This window comes from Hypomesus nipponensis, chromosome 15 (genome assembly GCF_054491055.1).
Source record: "Hypomesus nipponensis isolate SF chromosome 15, ASM5449105v1, whole genome shotgun sequence".
In the NCBI taxonomy this organism is placed as follows: domain Eukaryota; kingdom Metazoa; phylum Chordata; class Actinopteri; order Osmeriformes; family Osmeridae; genus Hypomesus; species Hypomesus nipponensis.
In genome coordinates this window covers 12,340,813-12,359,036 of record NC_140375.1, presented here as the reverse complement: position 1 = coordinate 12,359,036, position 18,224 = coordinate 12,340,813, and the positions used below count along the sequence as shown (strand labels likewise).

Below are 18,224 nucleotides of genomic sequence, written 5' to 3'. Positions count from 1 at the left end.
GACCAGCACTGGGCTGTAGCACCCAGCTCTGTTCCAGATATGTGTCTTTCCTCATGAAGCAAATTCCGTTTTGTACTCTCCTCTTTGTTCCCCTAAAGCGCCTTTGATTAGTGCCGTTGTATCGGCCTAGGTGTGAGAGGGCCCGAGGTGTCGGCTTTCACAGGGGTGGCAGCTGGGAGCTGTTCTCACATGCTCTTTAATTAAAAGCTCCTGGGCCAGAGTCCATCTGTGACAGGGGGCCATGCCAGGCAGCAGATCGATGGGAAGCTGTCCTCAACACCAATGCAACACCTGACTGGAGACAGGCAGAGATGTACTATGCCCCCCATTGCGCCAGCCACAGCTGTAATTCAATACTTAATATATTAGATATGACATGGGGAAGGAAGAGGTACAGCAACATGTTTACTCTTGTTTACTTCTCCTTGAGTTGGCGTGTGTTGGCCTCCTGTGGGTCTGGATCGTAGAGGACCAAACCGGAGTGCTATTTTTGTCCAAGGAGGGAGAGCCGACTCAGTCAGAGCCCGAGTTCTGCCTCTGTTCGTTTGGATCAGAGCTGATCTGCTCAGAGGAGCTCAGAGGGAGGCAGAGTAGACCTTTCTAAAATGGGTCGTTGGTTAAGTGCCCTTCAGCAGAAATTGAATCTCACCAACTGCCTGAATTGTATCGAGCCATGGAGGAACTGAGTTGACCTTCAAGCAGAGCTAGCTGGCTGTAGAAATGCTCATGAACAATAACTATTCCGGACAGACTCAGAGACAGCTCTAACCGGGCCCTGCGCTTCACAGGGGTAACATCCACATTATCATTGCAATGTGTCCCTCAGCTAGTCCCTTCACAGTAGTGGCTTGTTTACAGTTTACTTTGCTGCTTGTGTCATTATGTATCATCATGAGTGGATTGTCGTTCTTCTCTTTAATCTGCACTACTCCTTATTGCCAGGATGTTCTCCTGCAAGGCAAAATGCTCTTTGACACAGTCCTTAAGAGCATCTAACCATTTATCCCTGCCACATGTTGCTCGGCTTCAGCCTGGGCATTGCCTTCACACTTACATGCATCTCCACACACAAACACATGAACGCACACAGCACACACACATATTCTCCTAGGGCAGAAGCCCTGAGTGGAGACCCAGTGATACGGCCTCTTTCTCTGTATCCTGCTGATCACAGTTCCTCTCTCTCTCTCTACATGGCTGCCCATCGCTCAAAGAGGCTGGCTGTCCACTGAGACTGTGGCAATGCACTGATTAAACCTGCCTGCTGCATGATACTCTATCCTGTCTGACTGGGGGAGCTCACACAATAGTTTGCTTCCCTGGTATGAGGGTCAATGAATTCGGATGAGGAGCTGGTTAAATCCATAATTTATTGGCCAAACCTATAGTGAATGTGTTCACTGAGAGTGTTCATGGTGGATCTCAGCGGAAATAGCAATGAACTCTCTCTACGCTCTCAAAGCGATGCAAGCATTTACAATGAGTTGAAATGACAAAAAGGGCCGACATACTGTATCGTCCCTCTGTCCTCTAGGCTTAGGAATGAGTTATGTGTTAAATCTTACATCAGTACTAAGATTGCACTGAAAGGTGGTGGAATAATTAATGTACAGCTGCAGTTGTCATAACCCAACCAGTCCTCCTTTTGTGAGAGCAGCAAGACTCGCACCAGGAATCATTCCTGCATAATTGTACTTCTGGGAGGAAATTCAAATGGCAAGCCCCTGCAGCTCTGAGCCCTGCCCCTCACTCACAGCTGCCCTGGCTTTGAGCAAAAACCCAGGCCTGCTAGTTAGATGTCCATGTTGGAAGCCATCAAAATCCCACCAAAATGCTGATTGCCTCAACTCTGCTGGGGGGTAGCCTCTCTTCAACTCGCTCGCATCTCTCCCCTCTCTCTCTCTCACACACACACACCAACATTAGAAAGCTGAAGCTGTGGCCGAAGCACACATCAACACCCTCTCCTTCACTGTCCATCTTTTCCCCCCCACTTGCTCTCTCTCTTCCTCTCCCCCTAATTCCCCCTCTCTCTATTTCTCGGTTGCATCTTCCATGATGATTGAGTCTCCTGAGGAAAGGGAAGCAGCAGCTATGGCTTACATTTCGAGCCCTTTGTCAACCACAAACGTGTCTTTGTTCCACAACTTCTGCCTAGGAGCAACCGCAACTTGTAGACGGGTGAACAAGAGTGAATATTTTTCTGCTCCATTTTGTGTTTGATTCAGCGAGCATCATTTTTCGGATTCCATCTGCAGTGAATAGCAGGAAAAATATCTGCCCATGGCTCTGTCACATCAAAACATACTCCCTTGAAAGAACATGCTAATGGAATATAACAAATTACAAAAATTGACACAAAGTGTGTGGGTGGGAATAAAGATGGTTGAAATTCAGGCAATAACCTGGTGTGTTTGTTCAGTTGTTGTTGTTGTTACTTTTCTCACACAGGATATAGATGTGTACTAATCCACTGTTGAACAGAGTGCTGTGGTGGTCATGATGACATGGAAGCTCGTCCTTTCATAATAAAAATGATGTTTTAAAAAAAGCTTCTAAACATATCCATCGCTGCTTTAGATTTGTGTTAATCATTTTGATATTTTGTTTATTTTTTGTGTACATTTAATTGTATCATTAGTTATAATATGGTTAAACAACAAAAATATGTTTGTTTTTACAGACTCCATAGATGACTGTCCCAGTAACTGCTTTGGTAATGGAGACTGTGTGGCAGGAACTTGCCACTGCTTCTTAGGGTTTAAAGGACCAGACTGTGGACGAGGTGAGTGTTCCACAAGCCTTGTGTCATAAGCAGAATAAATGCAAACAGTGCATTGTATGGTTTTCTCCAGTAACAGTTCAATGCTTTAAAGGGCAAAGTCAATACACCAGTGGTCTCTACAGTTTGGTTCTTGAGCTAGGCTTTGTCATTTGATCATTTCCAGGAGCAAAAATACATAGATAATAATGAGCATTCATATTATTTGACTGTGAATCATGTATTCATTACTTTGGCCAACACTGCGGTTGTGGTCTTATGGTCTGCGTGGTGATAAACTTGAGTAATTCAAATGTGGTCATGCATTTTTTAAATGTTGCCACACTGTGTAGCCACATTAGATTACTGTTTGTGTTTGGGAAAAGGCAAAAATATTTTTGTTCCATTCTGAGACACTGGTGAATCTAATCTAAAAAAGAATATGCTGGCAGCACTTTCAACAGAAGAGTGCTGGTCAGAAGCTGTTTTGCATCGTGGTGTGAGTCACACTCTGATGGAGGCCTGGGAACACACATCCTGTGAAGCTACGCTTGGTAGATCCCATTCAAATGTGTGTGTGTGTGCTGTCTGTTCTTTTCAAAGCTGCCTGTCCAGTGCTGTGCAGTGGGAATGGTCAATACCTCAAAGGTCGCTGCATGTGTCACAGTGGCTGGAAGGGCTCTGAATGTGATGTTTCCACCAACCAGTGCATCGACGTCACCTGCAGCAGCCATGGGACCTGCATTGTGGGAACTTGCATCTGCAACCCAGGCTACAAGGGCGAGAACTGTGAAGAAGGTGAAATAACAGTTTCTCTACTTTCCTTTTTTTTCTTCTAAAACTTGTACACCCTTTCATACTTACACAATTCCTGTCACCAATGCCAATAAAATGTGACATCTTCCAACTTGCTCCTGAAGCATGAACACGTTGACAGTAAATGTGCACCAAATGTAAGGCACAGTTTTGTATGCATCAACCACTTCTCTGCATCTGTAAGTAGAGTGAACACGATAGAAAGGAGTTGTTTGAAACTCCACCCAATAGTATCCAACTCCTGACAGTGTTCTTCTTAGATTACTCTTTTCTCCCATACATTATGTATGTATGGAGGTTCTATAGCATCCCATTAACCACACAAACAATTCCTTTGTTGTCTAAAATCCAATAAGCTGAATTTGCTGAGAGGCGAAGTGTGACTTACTTCCATTAACATGTTAGCGATATCGGGATAAAGCAGGGCTAGATAAGATTGAAGTAGCCATTGTGTTTGTCAGCTCTTGAAACCTCTCATTTCAGGATGAAAAATGACCATGGGATTTTGATAAATGGGTGTTTCTGACATTCATAGGCCCCTATTCTATTTTGGTTGGAGCACTAGCCATAAAGAGTGGAGGGGAATGTGGACGAGGGCCCTTTAACATTTGCACCTTTCTTCCCCACGACCTTCAGCCATGATGATTAATTGCCAGGAGAGAGGGACTTGTCAGTTAGGTTCTGATCCCTGTGCCTTGTGCCCAAACCATCTGCTAAGAGGCGAGCTATCCTGTTTGTCTTATTCCAATGGCCTTTATACCCATTTCTGCCTCGGTAACGGGAAGTGTCCGTGGCATGGCCTGCTGCTGTCCATGACCATACAGACAGGGCTTGGGTTCCATTAACCATCTGTGAGCACAGGGAAGATTGTTAAAGCAGGACCATAAGACATTAGTCCTTGTCTGACGTGAAGCGGTATGCTCCCACAACTCTGGTCCCTAGGCTTATGGAGTACTTACTTATCAACGTGTCATGAGGCTATGCTCTGGTAACCTCTGCGGAATTGCTTGTACAGTATATACGAGGAGGATGATGCCGAAGTTCTGTATTTCCAGCAATTTGCCACCTGCTTCAGTCACAGTTATCTTCTTCAATTGACAGTGAATGGAAACAAACTGTTGTTCTCTTACTTACTGTTCACTTACAATTTTCACTTGCACATTCCTTCAGTAATGTTTTCCATTCTGTCAAGGTTGCTTTACTAAATACAACTCCGAAGAGCACATCAAGCATGGTTTTCAATTTAGGCAAACATGCACTTGTTAAGGTGTCCTCTCTTTGGGAGGAAATCTCATTACAGGAAGGAGGGTGAGTGCCAGGAGGTGTGTGGGCTGTACCTGCCGGTTGGCGCACTGAGCCCCTCTGTGAAAGCCATTTAATTTACTTGTTTGTAATTCTGGTCCCTGGCTCTGAGGGCTTTAGGAGATGCCGGGCTTCCTGTCGTGTCAACTGGTGTCTGCCCTGAACAGTAAGGGTGGACATACAATAAGCCAACTGAGACTGAAAGCTGTAAAGAGTAGCTGGAGCCCTCTCTGTCTCTCTCTCTCTCTCTCTCTCTCTCTCTCTCTCTCTCTCTCTGTCTCTCTGTCTCTCTCTCTCTCTCTCTCTCTTTATTTCTCTCTCTCTCTCTTTATTTTTCTTTCTCTTTCTCTCTCTCTCTCTATCCCTCTTTCTCTATCCCTCTCTTTCTCTCTCTCTCTATCTCTCTCTCTCTCTCTCTATCTATGGAGATGCCAGAAGGGCCCTACGGGGGGTGCGTGTGGGAGAGAGGGAGAAACAGCAGGTGACTGTGTCCCTGAATCTGTGCTCTTGGATCTCTTTCAGTGGATTGCCTGGACCCGACATGCTCAGGCCGAGGAGTATGTGTGCGGGGAGAGTGCCACTGCTTTGTGGGCTGGGGAGGTCCTGGCTGTGAAAGCCCTCGGGCCTCCTGCATGGACCAGTGTTCTGGACATGGGGCATTCTTGGCAGAAACAGGAACCTGCAGCTGTGATCCCAACTGGACTGGTCACGACTGCTCCACAGGTGAGTCACTGCTACTTTTACCACAAGTGGAAAAACTGGCAGAATCAAGATCGGCTAGGATTCACGAGTAACAGACATGGTGTCTTATACCATAAGTTATTAGCTAATGGCATACATTACATTATTTTGGTATTTCCACCTTGATTGGCTACACATTCATCAACAATGTTCCCAGTATGTCAAAAACAGAAACTAGCATTATTGTCCTCAAAGTCATTCAATGCAATGTGCTTATATTATAAAGAAGAACAAAGTCATGGTTACTGACCCGATTTTTTTGTCATTGCATATCTAGAACTTTAATATGCAGTTTTAGCTTAATATAATTTTCTCGTCACTGCTCAGTATTACACAATTAAGGTAACTGCTAAGGTCCTCTCTGAAAGAAACATTTGTGTTTGTGTTTAAAGAGGTTGCGTCACATAAAAGCAGTCATTATTCTGATCACTGATCAGCTTGAGGTCGACAGCTGTAATTAAAGCATGCTTAATTGATGGTGATTTTGCCATTTCCAAGTCTGTTTCCTTCCAGATGGCTTGATGCTAAACCGTTACATGGTTACACAGCAGTCCTAGAGAAGAACCAAGCACGCAGAGTGACGATCTTGTCAAAGACGTGGTCTAATGCAAGTTAATAGTACTGGCTTTTCATTAGGCTGTCTGCATTCAGCTCTCTGCCGCTGATGGGTGTCTCCACTCTACAGGACGCTTCCATTTGTGTTCTCTCAGTCTGTGGCGACTCCTCACTCTAGAGTGGTTGAAAAATAGAGGATTGTGATGAGATATACTCTTACTGGTATCTCTGCCAGAGCAAAGCTTTTCAACCCGAGGAGGTTAAGTGTCTCCCTTATTAACATCTAATTAGGGGAAACATGAGAGCATATTCTTGCCTATAGCTATTAATAAAGGATTGCATCAGGAGACAGGTGGAGATTAAACCTAGTTCACCTCTGATTGACCTCACTTTTGCCGTCTATCATTTATCAATACATTGAAGGAGACTAAATGAAAGGTGGTATTTACCACAATTTAACTGTTGTAATCCATAATAGTAAATGTAATATTGCACAGCGAATGGATTCAGTTTCTCAAAATTAGTCTTCATGATACTTACAAGATACTTCAAGAACTCAGATTTTCCTCTCTGGCACATTAATATAAAACAGACAGACTGACCTATTTGGTAATCCTGGGGATTTGGACCGAAATGGGAACTTAAGTCTGGGCCTCGTGTCTCTGTCAGTGATGATGAGTTGGCTCTTTTTTGCTGCAGCTCAGCTTCATTCCAGCAAGATGAAGATGAGCTAAACATCCACAGTAAATGGTACAATAAGAAGGCAGTCACTATCCTCTCAGATCCATTGGGATAGGATAAAGAGAGCTTTTCACATGCTTTTCTGCTGCTCTCTGACCATGTCAAATGACCACAGTTCCTTCCTTTAGACTTCAAACTCATCTTCTGTCTTCACAAGGCTGCTTCTCGTACAACCAGCCCCACCTGTGTAGAGAGCCTAAACTATAAATCTGATACACTCAATGCCTTAAGGTTTTACACTGGTGTTTTTGCTGTCTCCACAACCCTAGAAAGGTTTGTTTACAATCTCCTTTAGTGCAAATGGTAATGGCTATCCTGGGGATGGGAGTATTTCTCACTCAGGGGTGCTCTGACCGCCAGTAATGAGGGCTCTGCCTGCAGGCTGTAATTGCATCTTTATCACGTTAAAGGCTCCTCCTTTCTTCCAAGTGAACAGTTGTCCACCACTCTGTTTCAGTGCGCAATGTCTATGGAAGCAGTTTGGCTTCTAATAATAAAGCTCTCTGGAAAAGAAAGTGGGCAGGCCTGTTTTCTCAGCATATTCATAAATTAGATGCTTGAACAGTTAAGATCTGAATTAATTAGAAGCCCTTCTGTTACTTTGCGTTTAAAATACCTATTTGATAGTTTTTCAGTTTTATGTTTGAGTTAATGATGACATAACGTAGGGCAACTGCAATTAAGACTGCAATTTTATTAGTGTGTCACATACCCAGTAATCGTTTTATGTGTATAGAAATAGCACACATGATCAAAGTAAAAAGTAATTGGCATGTACTTTATGATGAGCTTATTGTTTATACCAGGCTTTTAGCAATGCTAAATTATAAAAATAGTACTGTACCTTCTTCTTTCTAAACTGATGATGCTTAACATGGACTGCACTATGTGTATGTGTGTGTTTTTCCGACAACCTTCAGTTGCCAGAAGTGCTTTACGTTTACATGCTAAATTGATTATCTCAAAAATGTAATGCAGTTTGTGTGTGTGTGTTTGTGTGTCTGTATTTCAGACAACCTAAAGTAGACTTAAATGAAATGCTGTCAGGACGCCTTTACAGTAATTGAAAAGTTGCATTTGAAATCAAAGGGGCATTTGCATAATTCAACAAAGTCGCACTTAGCCGTAATTAGCAAGAGGGAAGGATTTTTCTTTTAACGTTTTAAAATTGGTAATACCATGTTATAGTATGTAGCTGAAAAAAACAACTCACTCAATTTAATTTGCAACAATGACAACATGGGCACTAACCAAACAGCAATTTGCTTATTAACAGATGATGCCTCCAGTCTGGCCCCCCATGGACTGACTTTAATATTTGTGTCTAATAAGACGCAAATAGAGAGACATTTTAATCTTATTCATAAGTAATCTGTCAATCTTTTTTTGTGACTTGTCACTGTGATCTCCCCCATGCTGGACTGCAGCCATGTTGAATCCATCACAGCCAGTCATGGACGTCTCTCCGCAAAAGAACTGTTAAAAACCGAGCTATTCCCCACAGTTAATTAGGATCTTAGTCTTCATCTTTGCTCTCACTTCACCTTCCTGTCTCTCAGCTCAGTGATAAAGGAAACACAGCTTTGGTGACAGAAGGAGTTTCATAATTAAAGAAGCATCTTCTTGACTTTAGATGCCAGCATGCCCTTCTGTTCTCCCTGTGTACATTAGAAGCAAAGTATACCATTCGTGGAAATGAATCGGCATCTTGAAATACAGTATGCGTCTTGGAAGTGGCACAGTGGGATGTTTCACCTTTTTCAGACAGATACATATATATATTTCAAGATCTCTCACATCATTGCAGTTCTAGCGAACAGTTTTTTTAATTAAATCTGACGTGTTGCATCTCCTATAGAGAGCTCAAATTGGATTTTTGCCTCCTTTTTGCCTATCCTTATGGCACAAAGGGAGGAATTTACAAAAGCAAGGAGCAAGAAGAAGAATCAGTCTGCTAGGGCCCCCACAATCCTTGTCCTTTCTTTGTAATGGACTTATTAGATTTGTATTGTCAAAAGGGATTGGTCCTTATGAGGTGCAAGAATTTCCTTTCAGCTGCCATCAGACAAGGTAGTGGAGCGTGGCCGCTTCTCCCTGACAATAACTCCTGGATTTGTCTTTTCTTTACCCCTGTTGCCTTGTCCTGTCAACACCTCTTCTTCCCTGTCCATCCCACTCCCTCCCTGCTCCCCCTTCCCTTTCTGTTCATCTTTTCCCCCTCCCTCCTCCTTTCTCTATGTCTCCCTGTCTCCCACAGAGATTTGTGCAGCCGACTGTGGTGGCCATGGCATCTGTGTGTCGGGCACCTGCCGCTGCGACGACGGCTGGACGGGCGCGGGGTGTGACCAGAGGGCGTGTAACCCTCGCTGCAACGAGCACGGCACATGCAAGAACGGCAAATGTGAATGCAGCCCTGGTTGGAATGGAGAACACTGCACCATTGGTAGGACGACAAGTTGTTTGGGTGGAGGGGGGGATTTGAGGGCCGTGGGTCTGTGTATTGGGTGTGGGGGTAGGTGGTGAAATAAAGAGGGTAAGCATGCCTAATTGAATTTGTGCAAGTCAGCATAGCATGAACAGGTTTGCTCAAGGATATGAGGCTTGTCTTCATGCATTTAGATGTGGGAATGTGCTAATGAGTCTTTCGTTCTACGTTTTATCTTTCCAACTCATCCATTTTCTTTATTCTGAGCACAAACATTTGCTTTATTGTTAGCTGGGACCACTATTTAAATATTTCGTAGAGGAGTCAGTCAACAGAGACAATACTTTATAGTCTTTAATAAAATACACATTTCAGTTGCATTTTATCTAAAACATTTTCCCCTATCAGCCTACCACATTTCTAAAGTCTGTTAAGGAAAGGCAATACAAAAGTAGATTGTAAACTATGTATTATTTATGAACATTGTCTTAATGGTGCACAATTTATTAAAATAAGCACGCCTTTTGTACAATGAGCCACTAGTTAATTGTGCAAAGATCAACTAAAAAAGACGAGATACAACATGACTGAAAATCAATCCTGAAATGGATCCTACCCTGTGATATTTACAGCAGTTCCTGAGGAATAGAGTAGTACATGTAAAAGCCAGACTACAGATATCTAGGCTGGTTATGAATAATTGTATCCCTATAGTGACAGTCAGAGTTAAAAACACATGATGGTCAGTTTCAGATCGAGTCTTCTAGCCATGAAGCCTTCTAGCTTTAAAACCTTGACCTGGCTTCAAGCCAATGACCTGAGAGGATGTGTTTGCTATGAGAACACACAGCACGATGTAAATACTACACCCTGAGTTGAGCACGACCAGCATCACTGGAGTGAAAGAGGGCAAACACAGCATGACCTCAGTGTAGATTAAAACACTTGGATGTTTTGTTGACTGCTAAAAGAAACATAATCCCAAGGAAAACTTGATTAATGTCAGAGGTCACTAGTTAGTGGGTGTCTACTACGTAATACTATTTTGGTAAATGTTTATTGGGATTTAATTGTGGAAATATATAATTGATGTGTCATTGTAAATTATATAATACATTTGAAGTAATTTTAGTTAGATAGTCTGATTAGCTCCTTCCTTTTCTTTGCAAAGGCTTTAGAGCTGCTTAAGAGATTCATATTCATTCTTAGTGTCACATTTACTTGACAGGTCCATAACAGTCCAGTTAGGAGACCCGTTGTATTAGGCTTGCTCGCTTGTCTAATATTTTTTGTCTGTGTTCATCATATGTCGCTCCTGCCTCTCTCTTTCTATATTTATGTGTTTGTATACTTTCCTCTCCATCCTTGTTCTCCTCTCCCTAAAGACATGGCCTGCCCTCAGTCCAGACAGGTGTTTGGGTTATTCTTTGTTACCAACACTGTTTACCACTGCAACATCACACGCTAGCTCTCTATTTACCATGCTATTGGTAAACCACCCAAGCAAGGAAGAGGAAGTAGGAACAATGGCTGATCACTCCCCCATCCATCACAGAAAACTCACCCATGAAAAGGAGTTTGCAACACCCACAGATTTGAGTGAATGAGAAAAAAGGACAAAAGGGAAGATTTCCACCCCTGGTCCATCTTCAACTGGGAGAGGATGTTTTTTCCTCTCACAGTGGCCAAGGCAGATCTTGGATCAGTGCTACCGCAAACGAGAGCCCAGGCGAAGTCAGTGAATGTTTTATATGCTCGCCCTGCATTATTGATGGGCCTTTTATAAGTGCCATATTGAGATCCACACTCCCTTGACAAGAATTTCCCTTGCTGTCATCCATTAAGACGCCAAAGATTTCAATTTAAATCAATTTTCATTATTAAGAGCGTCAGGCACCCACTGTGCAGGAAGGCTGGAGGTCTAACTTTTCCTCACCCTTGGCCAAGCCTCGGATGACCTCGTTGTCTATACACAGGTGGTCTGAGATGGTATTTTCTGATGAACGTTTTCACCCTGTCAAAAAGAAATTGCTCGAAAGATTAAAGGGTTGTAATATACGGTACATCAATCTTTTGTTCCTTTTGAAAATCACACCAGGAATATCCTGCTGATCCTTGCAGTTGGTAAATACGGCCAGAACAAGATGGTGTTTCTCCCTTCCTTTCTTTCTCTCTCCCGCCTTTCGTCTCTCTCCCTTACTATCGTTCTAATAACTTGTTCACTCCTTCCTGGACCTTTCACTACCCCCTGTTTTGGTTGTGCTTGTTGTGTTGCTAGAAATGCATGTGGTTTGTTTCACCAGTACACTTCCTTTGTTTTCGTTTGTCTGTTTTTTAACCTTTTGTAGTGTATACTAACACTTTGCCTTAATGTCTTGTCATGGAAGGTCCGATGTCCAAACCTCCCTTATATGTCCTGTCTTTATCTTTCAAGCTCACTATCTGGATAAGGTAGTGAAAGGTATGGCATTCCTCCTTCCTTTTGTATACACCATTCCTCCCATGCTCACTCTACCCAGCCATTATTGACCATATCCACAGGCCATACTCCTCACCATATTCACATATGCCAGCGCTACATACCTCAAATTCCCCCAAAACCCTAGCTCCAAAACTCCCCACCTCCTATTAACTTTGTATCATAGCTCTGCACAGCAATCTCCACGTCGCACTTTCACACCTTGTGAATCACGCTTGTCCTTCTGTGGTGAGGTCCGGGGATGCTGAGTTTATGTGCAGCCATGCTCTCTCGATGGGGGGATGACAGGGAGGGGGGCTCTGTAACCTAGCCCATGCATAATGGATGAGTGTGCAGCTGTGAGGAGGGCCTGATAGGTGCTGAGGCCGCATCCTCTCTAATTAAAACAGCTCATGCTCTGGTTGGTGCAGCGTGAGCAGGGGGTGGAGGCTGAGTGGCTGCGATCCCTCTCTCCCTCCAGCTCCCTCCGTCTCCCTCTGTCCTTGGTAATGGACCACCTGCCATGAAAGCGGCTGCCACAGGAGTCCACAGAGTGCCTTCGGCCTCACGTTCGCGGAGCTGTTTCAGACAGGCTGGGCGGACCTCAGCATGGGGCCCTTCTCTATAAGGGCTGCCAATTAAGTTGATCTGATGCCAACGGAGAGACAATCTTTATTTATTAATCCTTGTAATAAGCAGTGGGAGTTGACTAATCGTCTGCCTCTACTGTTGGTCTAGCTAGAATCGTTTGTCCAGGTGATCTATAAAAGGCGGTACGATAGTCTTAAGGAATTGTCTTCAGATAAATAGGCTTGCAGCACAGCTATTGGCTCTAAACTGTCGAAAGACTTTCCTGTTGGAGAAGAACCAGCAAACAAGTTACTAAACTTTATTTCTGTAATATGTACGTTTCGGAGCTAAATACTGGTACACCTACAGCATTTATCCCATTTTTTGTTTTGCCCTCGTCAAAATTATCTGTTATTGCCTTATTTGCTAAGTTGCTCTTCCATTGAATTTAAATAGCACCATTGTTAGCATCATTGAAGCACTGTGATCAAACCCATTATTCTTTACTATGCAATAGAAAATACAAAGCAATTCTGACTAAAGTTTGTGTGAAAAAATGTGTGTTACTAGTATTGAACTGCCTTGTTCAAAGTAAACGAAAATGCTATTTATCATCTAACATCGACATCTTCTGGTGATTTCCTCTCGTTTTCTCTGTCTTTTTTCATGTATCTGCCATATGTCTGTCTCATTCCCTCTTATTTTCATCTCCTGCATTTTCTCATACAATATCACTCCCACTCATCGCTCCCTCTGCTCTGTACCTCTCTCCCTCCCTCTCTCTGATGTAAGAGCAGTTAGGCAGCCACCCTTGTCGCTTTGGTTGACAAAATGGGTCAGAGCCGACATCTTCTCCATCCCTGCTTCTCCCTAACAACACAAAGCATGTTAGAGTTCCACAGTAGAAAGATGCAGCCTTCTGCCTTGGCCTCTCGGGAAGGGGTTGGATCATGCGATGGCAGAAAAATGGCAGGCAGAGAGTAAACAAATAAGCATGAGCTGCGAGCCTGTGATATCCAGTACGTATTTGAGGAACAGATCCAGAGCGAGCCAGAGGAATGTCACCTTTTGGTCTCTGGCTTACTGTTTGTCTGTTCGGGTAGGGTCTCATACATACACTGCAGTCAGAAGCCTCGACTTGCTAATACCATCTTGCTGGTCTAGAGGCTCCCTTTATCGACTGCTCGTACCTCTGTGTGCCATTTGTGACTGGTTAATGATAAGGAATCACACTCTCTGAGGATGTGAGCTTATTGATTCCGGGAAGCAGCATAGTCTCAGCCAAAAAAGATAGAGCTGTGACAACGTACAACAAAAATAGCAATTGAGACTTTTCATTTCTGGAACTATTATTCTACACTACACCAATGTTTTGAAATAATCTCTCTTCTCTCTTCCAAGCATAAACCACAGTGCTTTAGATTGCGTGGTACATATGCAATTATGAAAAGGAATACAAACATATAGATCACTGTGTTCATTACACAGCGTTTGCTGTGCTGATACTGGAGCCCAATTGGCTGTAGGAATGAGTGAATATTGATCTGATAATCCCTCTTATCTGATTATTTTTCTAAGGGATATGAGAAGCTTAACAAAAAGTGTATCAAATTAATCAACTTCATTTGTGGACCACTAATTTATGTCCCTTTGAGAGTTTGATTTTTACAGTACTCCTGTTTTTAAAAGAAATAGCTGGAGAAATAGTCTCAACAAGTTGCAAGTGGTGTCTCAGAGACTCATGTGTCTTACAGTATGTTGGTTACTTGTTTTTCTTTCAACTAACAATATTGTCAACCATTTGTGTAGAACATGTTCTGAAGCTCTGTTTGGAATTCTGTCACCACATCTCTTTCTGATTTTGTGAATATGTCCTTGTGCCTGTACAGAGGGTTGCCCTGGTTTGTGCAATGGCAACGGTAGGTGCACTCTGGGTAACAATGGCTGGTACTGCGTGTGCCAACTGGGCTGGAGGGGGACTGGCTGTGACACCTCCATGGAGACGGCCTGCAACGATGGCAAGGACAACGATGGAGGTAAAAACACACCAGCTATCCACAACAATAATGCTCCCATTGTGACCCAGCATGCGGTTGCTGTGTCACGGTGAATTAGCAACAGCAAGCAAACCATATACACTGTATATATACTGTATTATGCCTGTGTGAACCACTAAACAGAATGTTGATGCAGTTCTTAATTTCAAAGGAAGAATGAGATGGGAGCAGCCTCGACTGGCAAGCTGTATTAGAGAACAGAGTGACAAGCCTGAGGCTTCAGTGTATTCTGTCCCAAGGAGTGAACCTCTGCCTAGCCCTCAAACCAGCCCTGGGCAGGGCCCGGCATACAACACGGTGGCCTCACAGGAGGCCCTGACAGTCTGCAGACTAGACTCTTGATGGCCCGGGTCTTTTTCATGCAGGGCATGTTTGTCGTTCTACCTTTGCACTGGGCACAGAAGCCTCACAATGGCAAGAGACTCAACCAGGGAATTGACTGACTTGTGATTGCAGGGTTTATTTTTATCACCCATCTGGCCAGCCATACCCCTGAACGCAAAGAGCAGGCAGTCAGATGACCCATTTTAGCATTTTAGCAAGTAAAGTGCATTGCAGCAGCAGCTCCCACCATATTGAATTATTTCATCTAAATAACAGGAGAGGCAGAGTTGTCAAGATATTCCTCAAAAAGAATCCACTATACATACAAGAGACCATTAACCATTGACCATTAAAATGAATTATCCCTCACTTTCTGAGAAGAGTGTTTGAGGGAAGTCGCTATCACTCTTTATTTGCTAAAGAAAATGTGTTTGCGTCCCTTTCTTTTTACCATGGCAGATGGGCTGACGGATTGTATGGACCCTGACTGTTGTCTGCAGTCTACGTGCCACACCACCTCCCTGTGCGTTGGTTCTCCGGACCCCTTGGACATCATCCAGGAGACGCAGACGTCCTCCACCCAGAGCAACTTGCAGTCATTCTATGACCGTATCCGCTTCCTGGTTGGCCGTGATAGCACCCATGTGATCTCTGGGCCCAATCCATTTGATGGCAGGTGAGTTGACAATGTTTAGGAGGATTCTGCTGCTCCCCCACCTCCCTTCATCCCACTGATGGCCAGCAGGATAAGTGGATGAAAACAGTCAGAGTTAGCCTGGCCAACAGTCATCTGTCATCCTTCTGGGGAAAAGAAGCCCTGAGATGCAAACTGGTTGGGTAGAAGGTAACTCCAATTTGGAATACGAATTTGTTTTAAGTTTTTGCCGGTGCATTTCTTATGCTCTAGCGAAAAGGGGGTTCAAATGTGCAGTGAAGGGTATAATGCATAGTTTGAGGAGTGATGGACAGGGACGGGATATGGAAAGTGGTTGGAGAGCACAAGAGCATTCCCTAGCATGGGAGGCATCTCATATTCATGTATTTTGATTACTTCCACTGTAATCCATCTGAGGCCCCCTCCCAGAGGCAGAGCTCGTGATGCACCAGCCAAGGAATCTGAGACGCTTTCATATCAGGAGGGTGGCTGTCATCAAGTCCCTTATGATTCAGTTGCTTCTTTCCCCCTTTGTCTCCTTCGCTTTTCATCTTTAATCGCTGGTGAGAACCTGTGTCACCTTATTTGCATCTGCTACACTTTACTGTAGATCTCTCTCATCCTGGTTTCTTCCTCACACTTAAAACAAACATATACAGTATATAACAGCAGCATTGGGACACATATTTAAACATATTTTGTTCTTTTTTTCTCTTACTTTCTCTTTTTAACCCCCACCCCCCAAAAAAAACTGGCTGCCTTTTATAGAGATGTGTTGTTTCATTTGTCATCTACCTTCCTTAAGGCAAAGACTGAATATGCCACAGAGGTCCTGCTTTCAGAGATCCCTATTTTTAGTCTGGCAGAGCTGAAGCTTTGTTGCTGAAACGGAAATTGATGTTTAGAAGTGCCGCTGCTCAAGCAAGATCATTTCCTATTCTATAATTTGAGAACCATTGCGTTCCTCAATGCAGGTTGTTTGTCAAGCTGTGAAGGTAGAGGGCCTGTGCTTTGTGTGGATTTCTCATCACCTACAAATTGTATTGATGAGTGTCTTTGTTTGTTACAATGTGAATTTGATCAATTCCTTATCCAAGATAAAACCTCAGTTAAAAATAAATTTTCTCCTTCAAAAAAGATGCCCTTTTCCTGCTTAGCTGTCCATGGTTCTCCAAGATATTTCTAGTGACTCAATTCACAATTAGAAAATGTCAGGGAATTATATCTGAATTACAAGTGTCCTCTTGCCTCAAGATTGTACATGTTTTGTGGAAGAGTCAATTGACACTTGAGAAATACACTCTAACATTGTGGCATTCTCTCTGTGATATTTATCGCGCAGTCACTTAGTCTTTCCGTGGCTTTCAATCACAAACAGAGAGAAATAGAAAGAATGACAGACAAACAGACAAGGAGAGAAAGTATATAGAGGAATATATTTAAATAATCCTCTGTCTCCTTCCCAAGCAACGCAGCAATTAATATATACATAATTTACATAATAAGTAAAGAACGAAAAGCTAGGGTCGAGCTGCAAGATTTGAGATCTCAGCTCACCTAAAAATATCAGTTTTGATCTATTATTCATGCCTGGTATTAATTCTCCTCCTACTGTCAGATATGAGCGGTTATGACAGGGGACTGTGAGCCTGTGATGAGCCTCGCGGGCATGCTCAGTTGCGTCTGGCCGATATCCCACATTGGTCACCTGATCAGCTGTCTATTGATCTCATAACCACTTCCCCCTGCTCCTAGCCATGTTGGAGTGCTATTCTTGACGTCTCCTACCGCAGAAAAAGCTGCAGAGGTGCCACTGTATATAGCATCTGCCACTGCATAAAGCATCCGGCTTTTCCCCATAACACACCATACATGAGCGTCCATGTCTGCCAGAGCTTGCTCAGTGCCGGCTGCTGACTGGAATAGCAAACAGGGGCTTTGTCTACGAAACTATTTGGGCAGAGATTGATAGAACACTTACAATAGTGGGGGGGGGGGGGGGGGTCATCATCTTGATTGATATTCATGTGCTTTTATTGTTATGACTCCCATTATTAGCATTAGACCGTGGGTGACAAAAAATATTCCCTGGTCAAGTTGGTTGTTTACCTCTCAGTGTAGTCTCTGAGTGCTAGCGTGGCTTTGTAATTTGAGGGCTGAAGATATGGATGGCTCGTTTTTGTACTTAGTTGGTTGAGAACAGAAGGGCAGGCAGGGAACGAGGAAGCGAGGCTGAGGGAGCGAGTAAGTGGACGTGTATGCCTGTTTATATTTATATTACACCCTGTTATCAAGTCATTTGTGTGGGTAATGATGATGCTATTGCATGGATGCAGACTGAACCATTTATTAGCCTTGCTTAATGATAGGGTCTCATACATCAACATGGCATGGCAATTTGTTTGTTCAAATAAAAATGCTGCACAGTTTTTTGTCAAATTGCAGATAGTGGATTTGAACTAGAAATGGGATAGCATCGCTCTGTTCAGTAATTATTCAGGAAGGCAGTGCATCTCTACGATGAGCACTATGTTCTCACGTCGTCCTCGTGCCACAGCGTTGCAGCGTGCATACCATAGACGGGGGGTGGGAGTTGTTGTAAAGCTCCCTTTGACTTTGTGAATCTTCCTGCACTGCTGAAATCTCACACGATGGGTTTCTTCAGCAAAGACGTCACGCTCCTTCTTCTGCTGCCTCCCTTTGTCGTACTGGGTGTCAATATTTAAATCATTTGTCTCAGTGGAAAGGAATTAGCTCCCCGTGTGACTCATTGAGGCGCAGAGCAGATAGTTCCACTCTTACAGCTTCATCCTGAAGAG

The 18,224-nt window shown here is 43.5% G+C and overlaps 1 protein-coding gene across 3 annotated transcripts in view; it reads left to right on the top strand.

Annotated features, from left to right (window-relative positions):
- Positions 1 to 18,224, top strand: part of tenm4 (teneurin transmembrane protein 4) — a 92,128-nt gene that overhangs the window by 33,596 nt on the left and 40,308 nt on the right. For 2 of the 3 annotated variants that reach the window (XM_084674514.1, XM_084674516.1), the window contains 7 exons: positions 2,684 to 2,785; positions 3,365 to 3,559; positions 5,402 to 5,602; positions 9,174 to 9,359; positions 11,776 to 11,802; positions 14,259 to 14,405; positions 15,210 to 15,426. In XM_084674514.1, coding sequence (XP_084530640.1) covers positions 2,684 to 2,785; positions 3,365 to 3,559; positions 5,402 to 5,602; positions 9,174 to 9,359; positions 11,776 to 11,802; positions 14,259 to 14,405; positions 15,210 to 15,426 — 1,075 coding nt within the window. The remainder of the gene's footprint in view (positions 1 to 2,683; positions 2,786 to 3,364; positions 3,560 to 5,401; positions 5,603 to 9,173; positions 9,360 to 11,775; positions 11,803 to 14,258; positions 14,406 to 15,209; positions 15,427 to 18,224) is intronic. The other variant, XM_084674515.1, reaches the window with a different exon arrangement.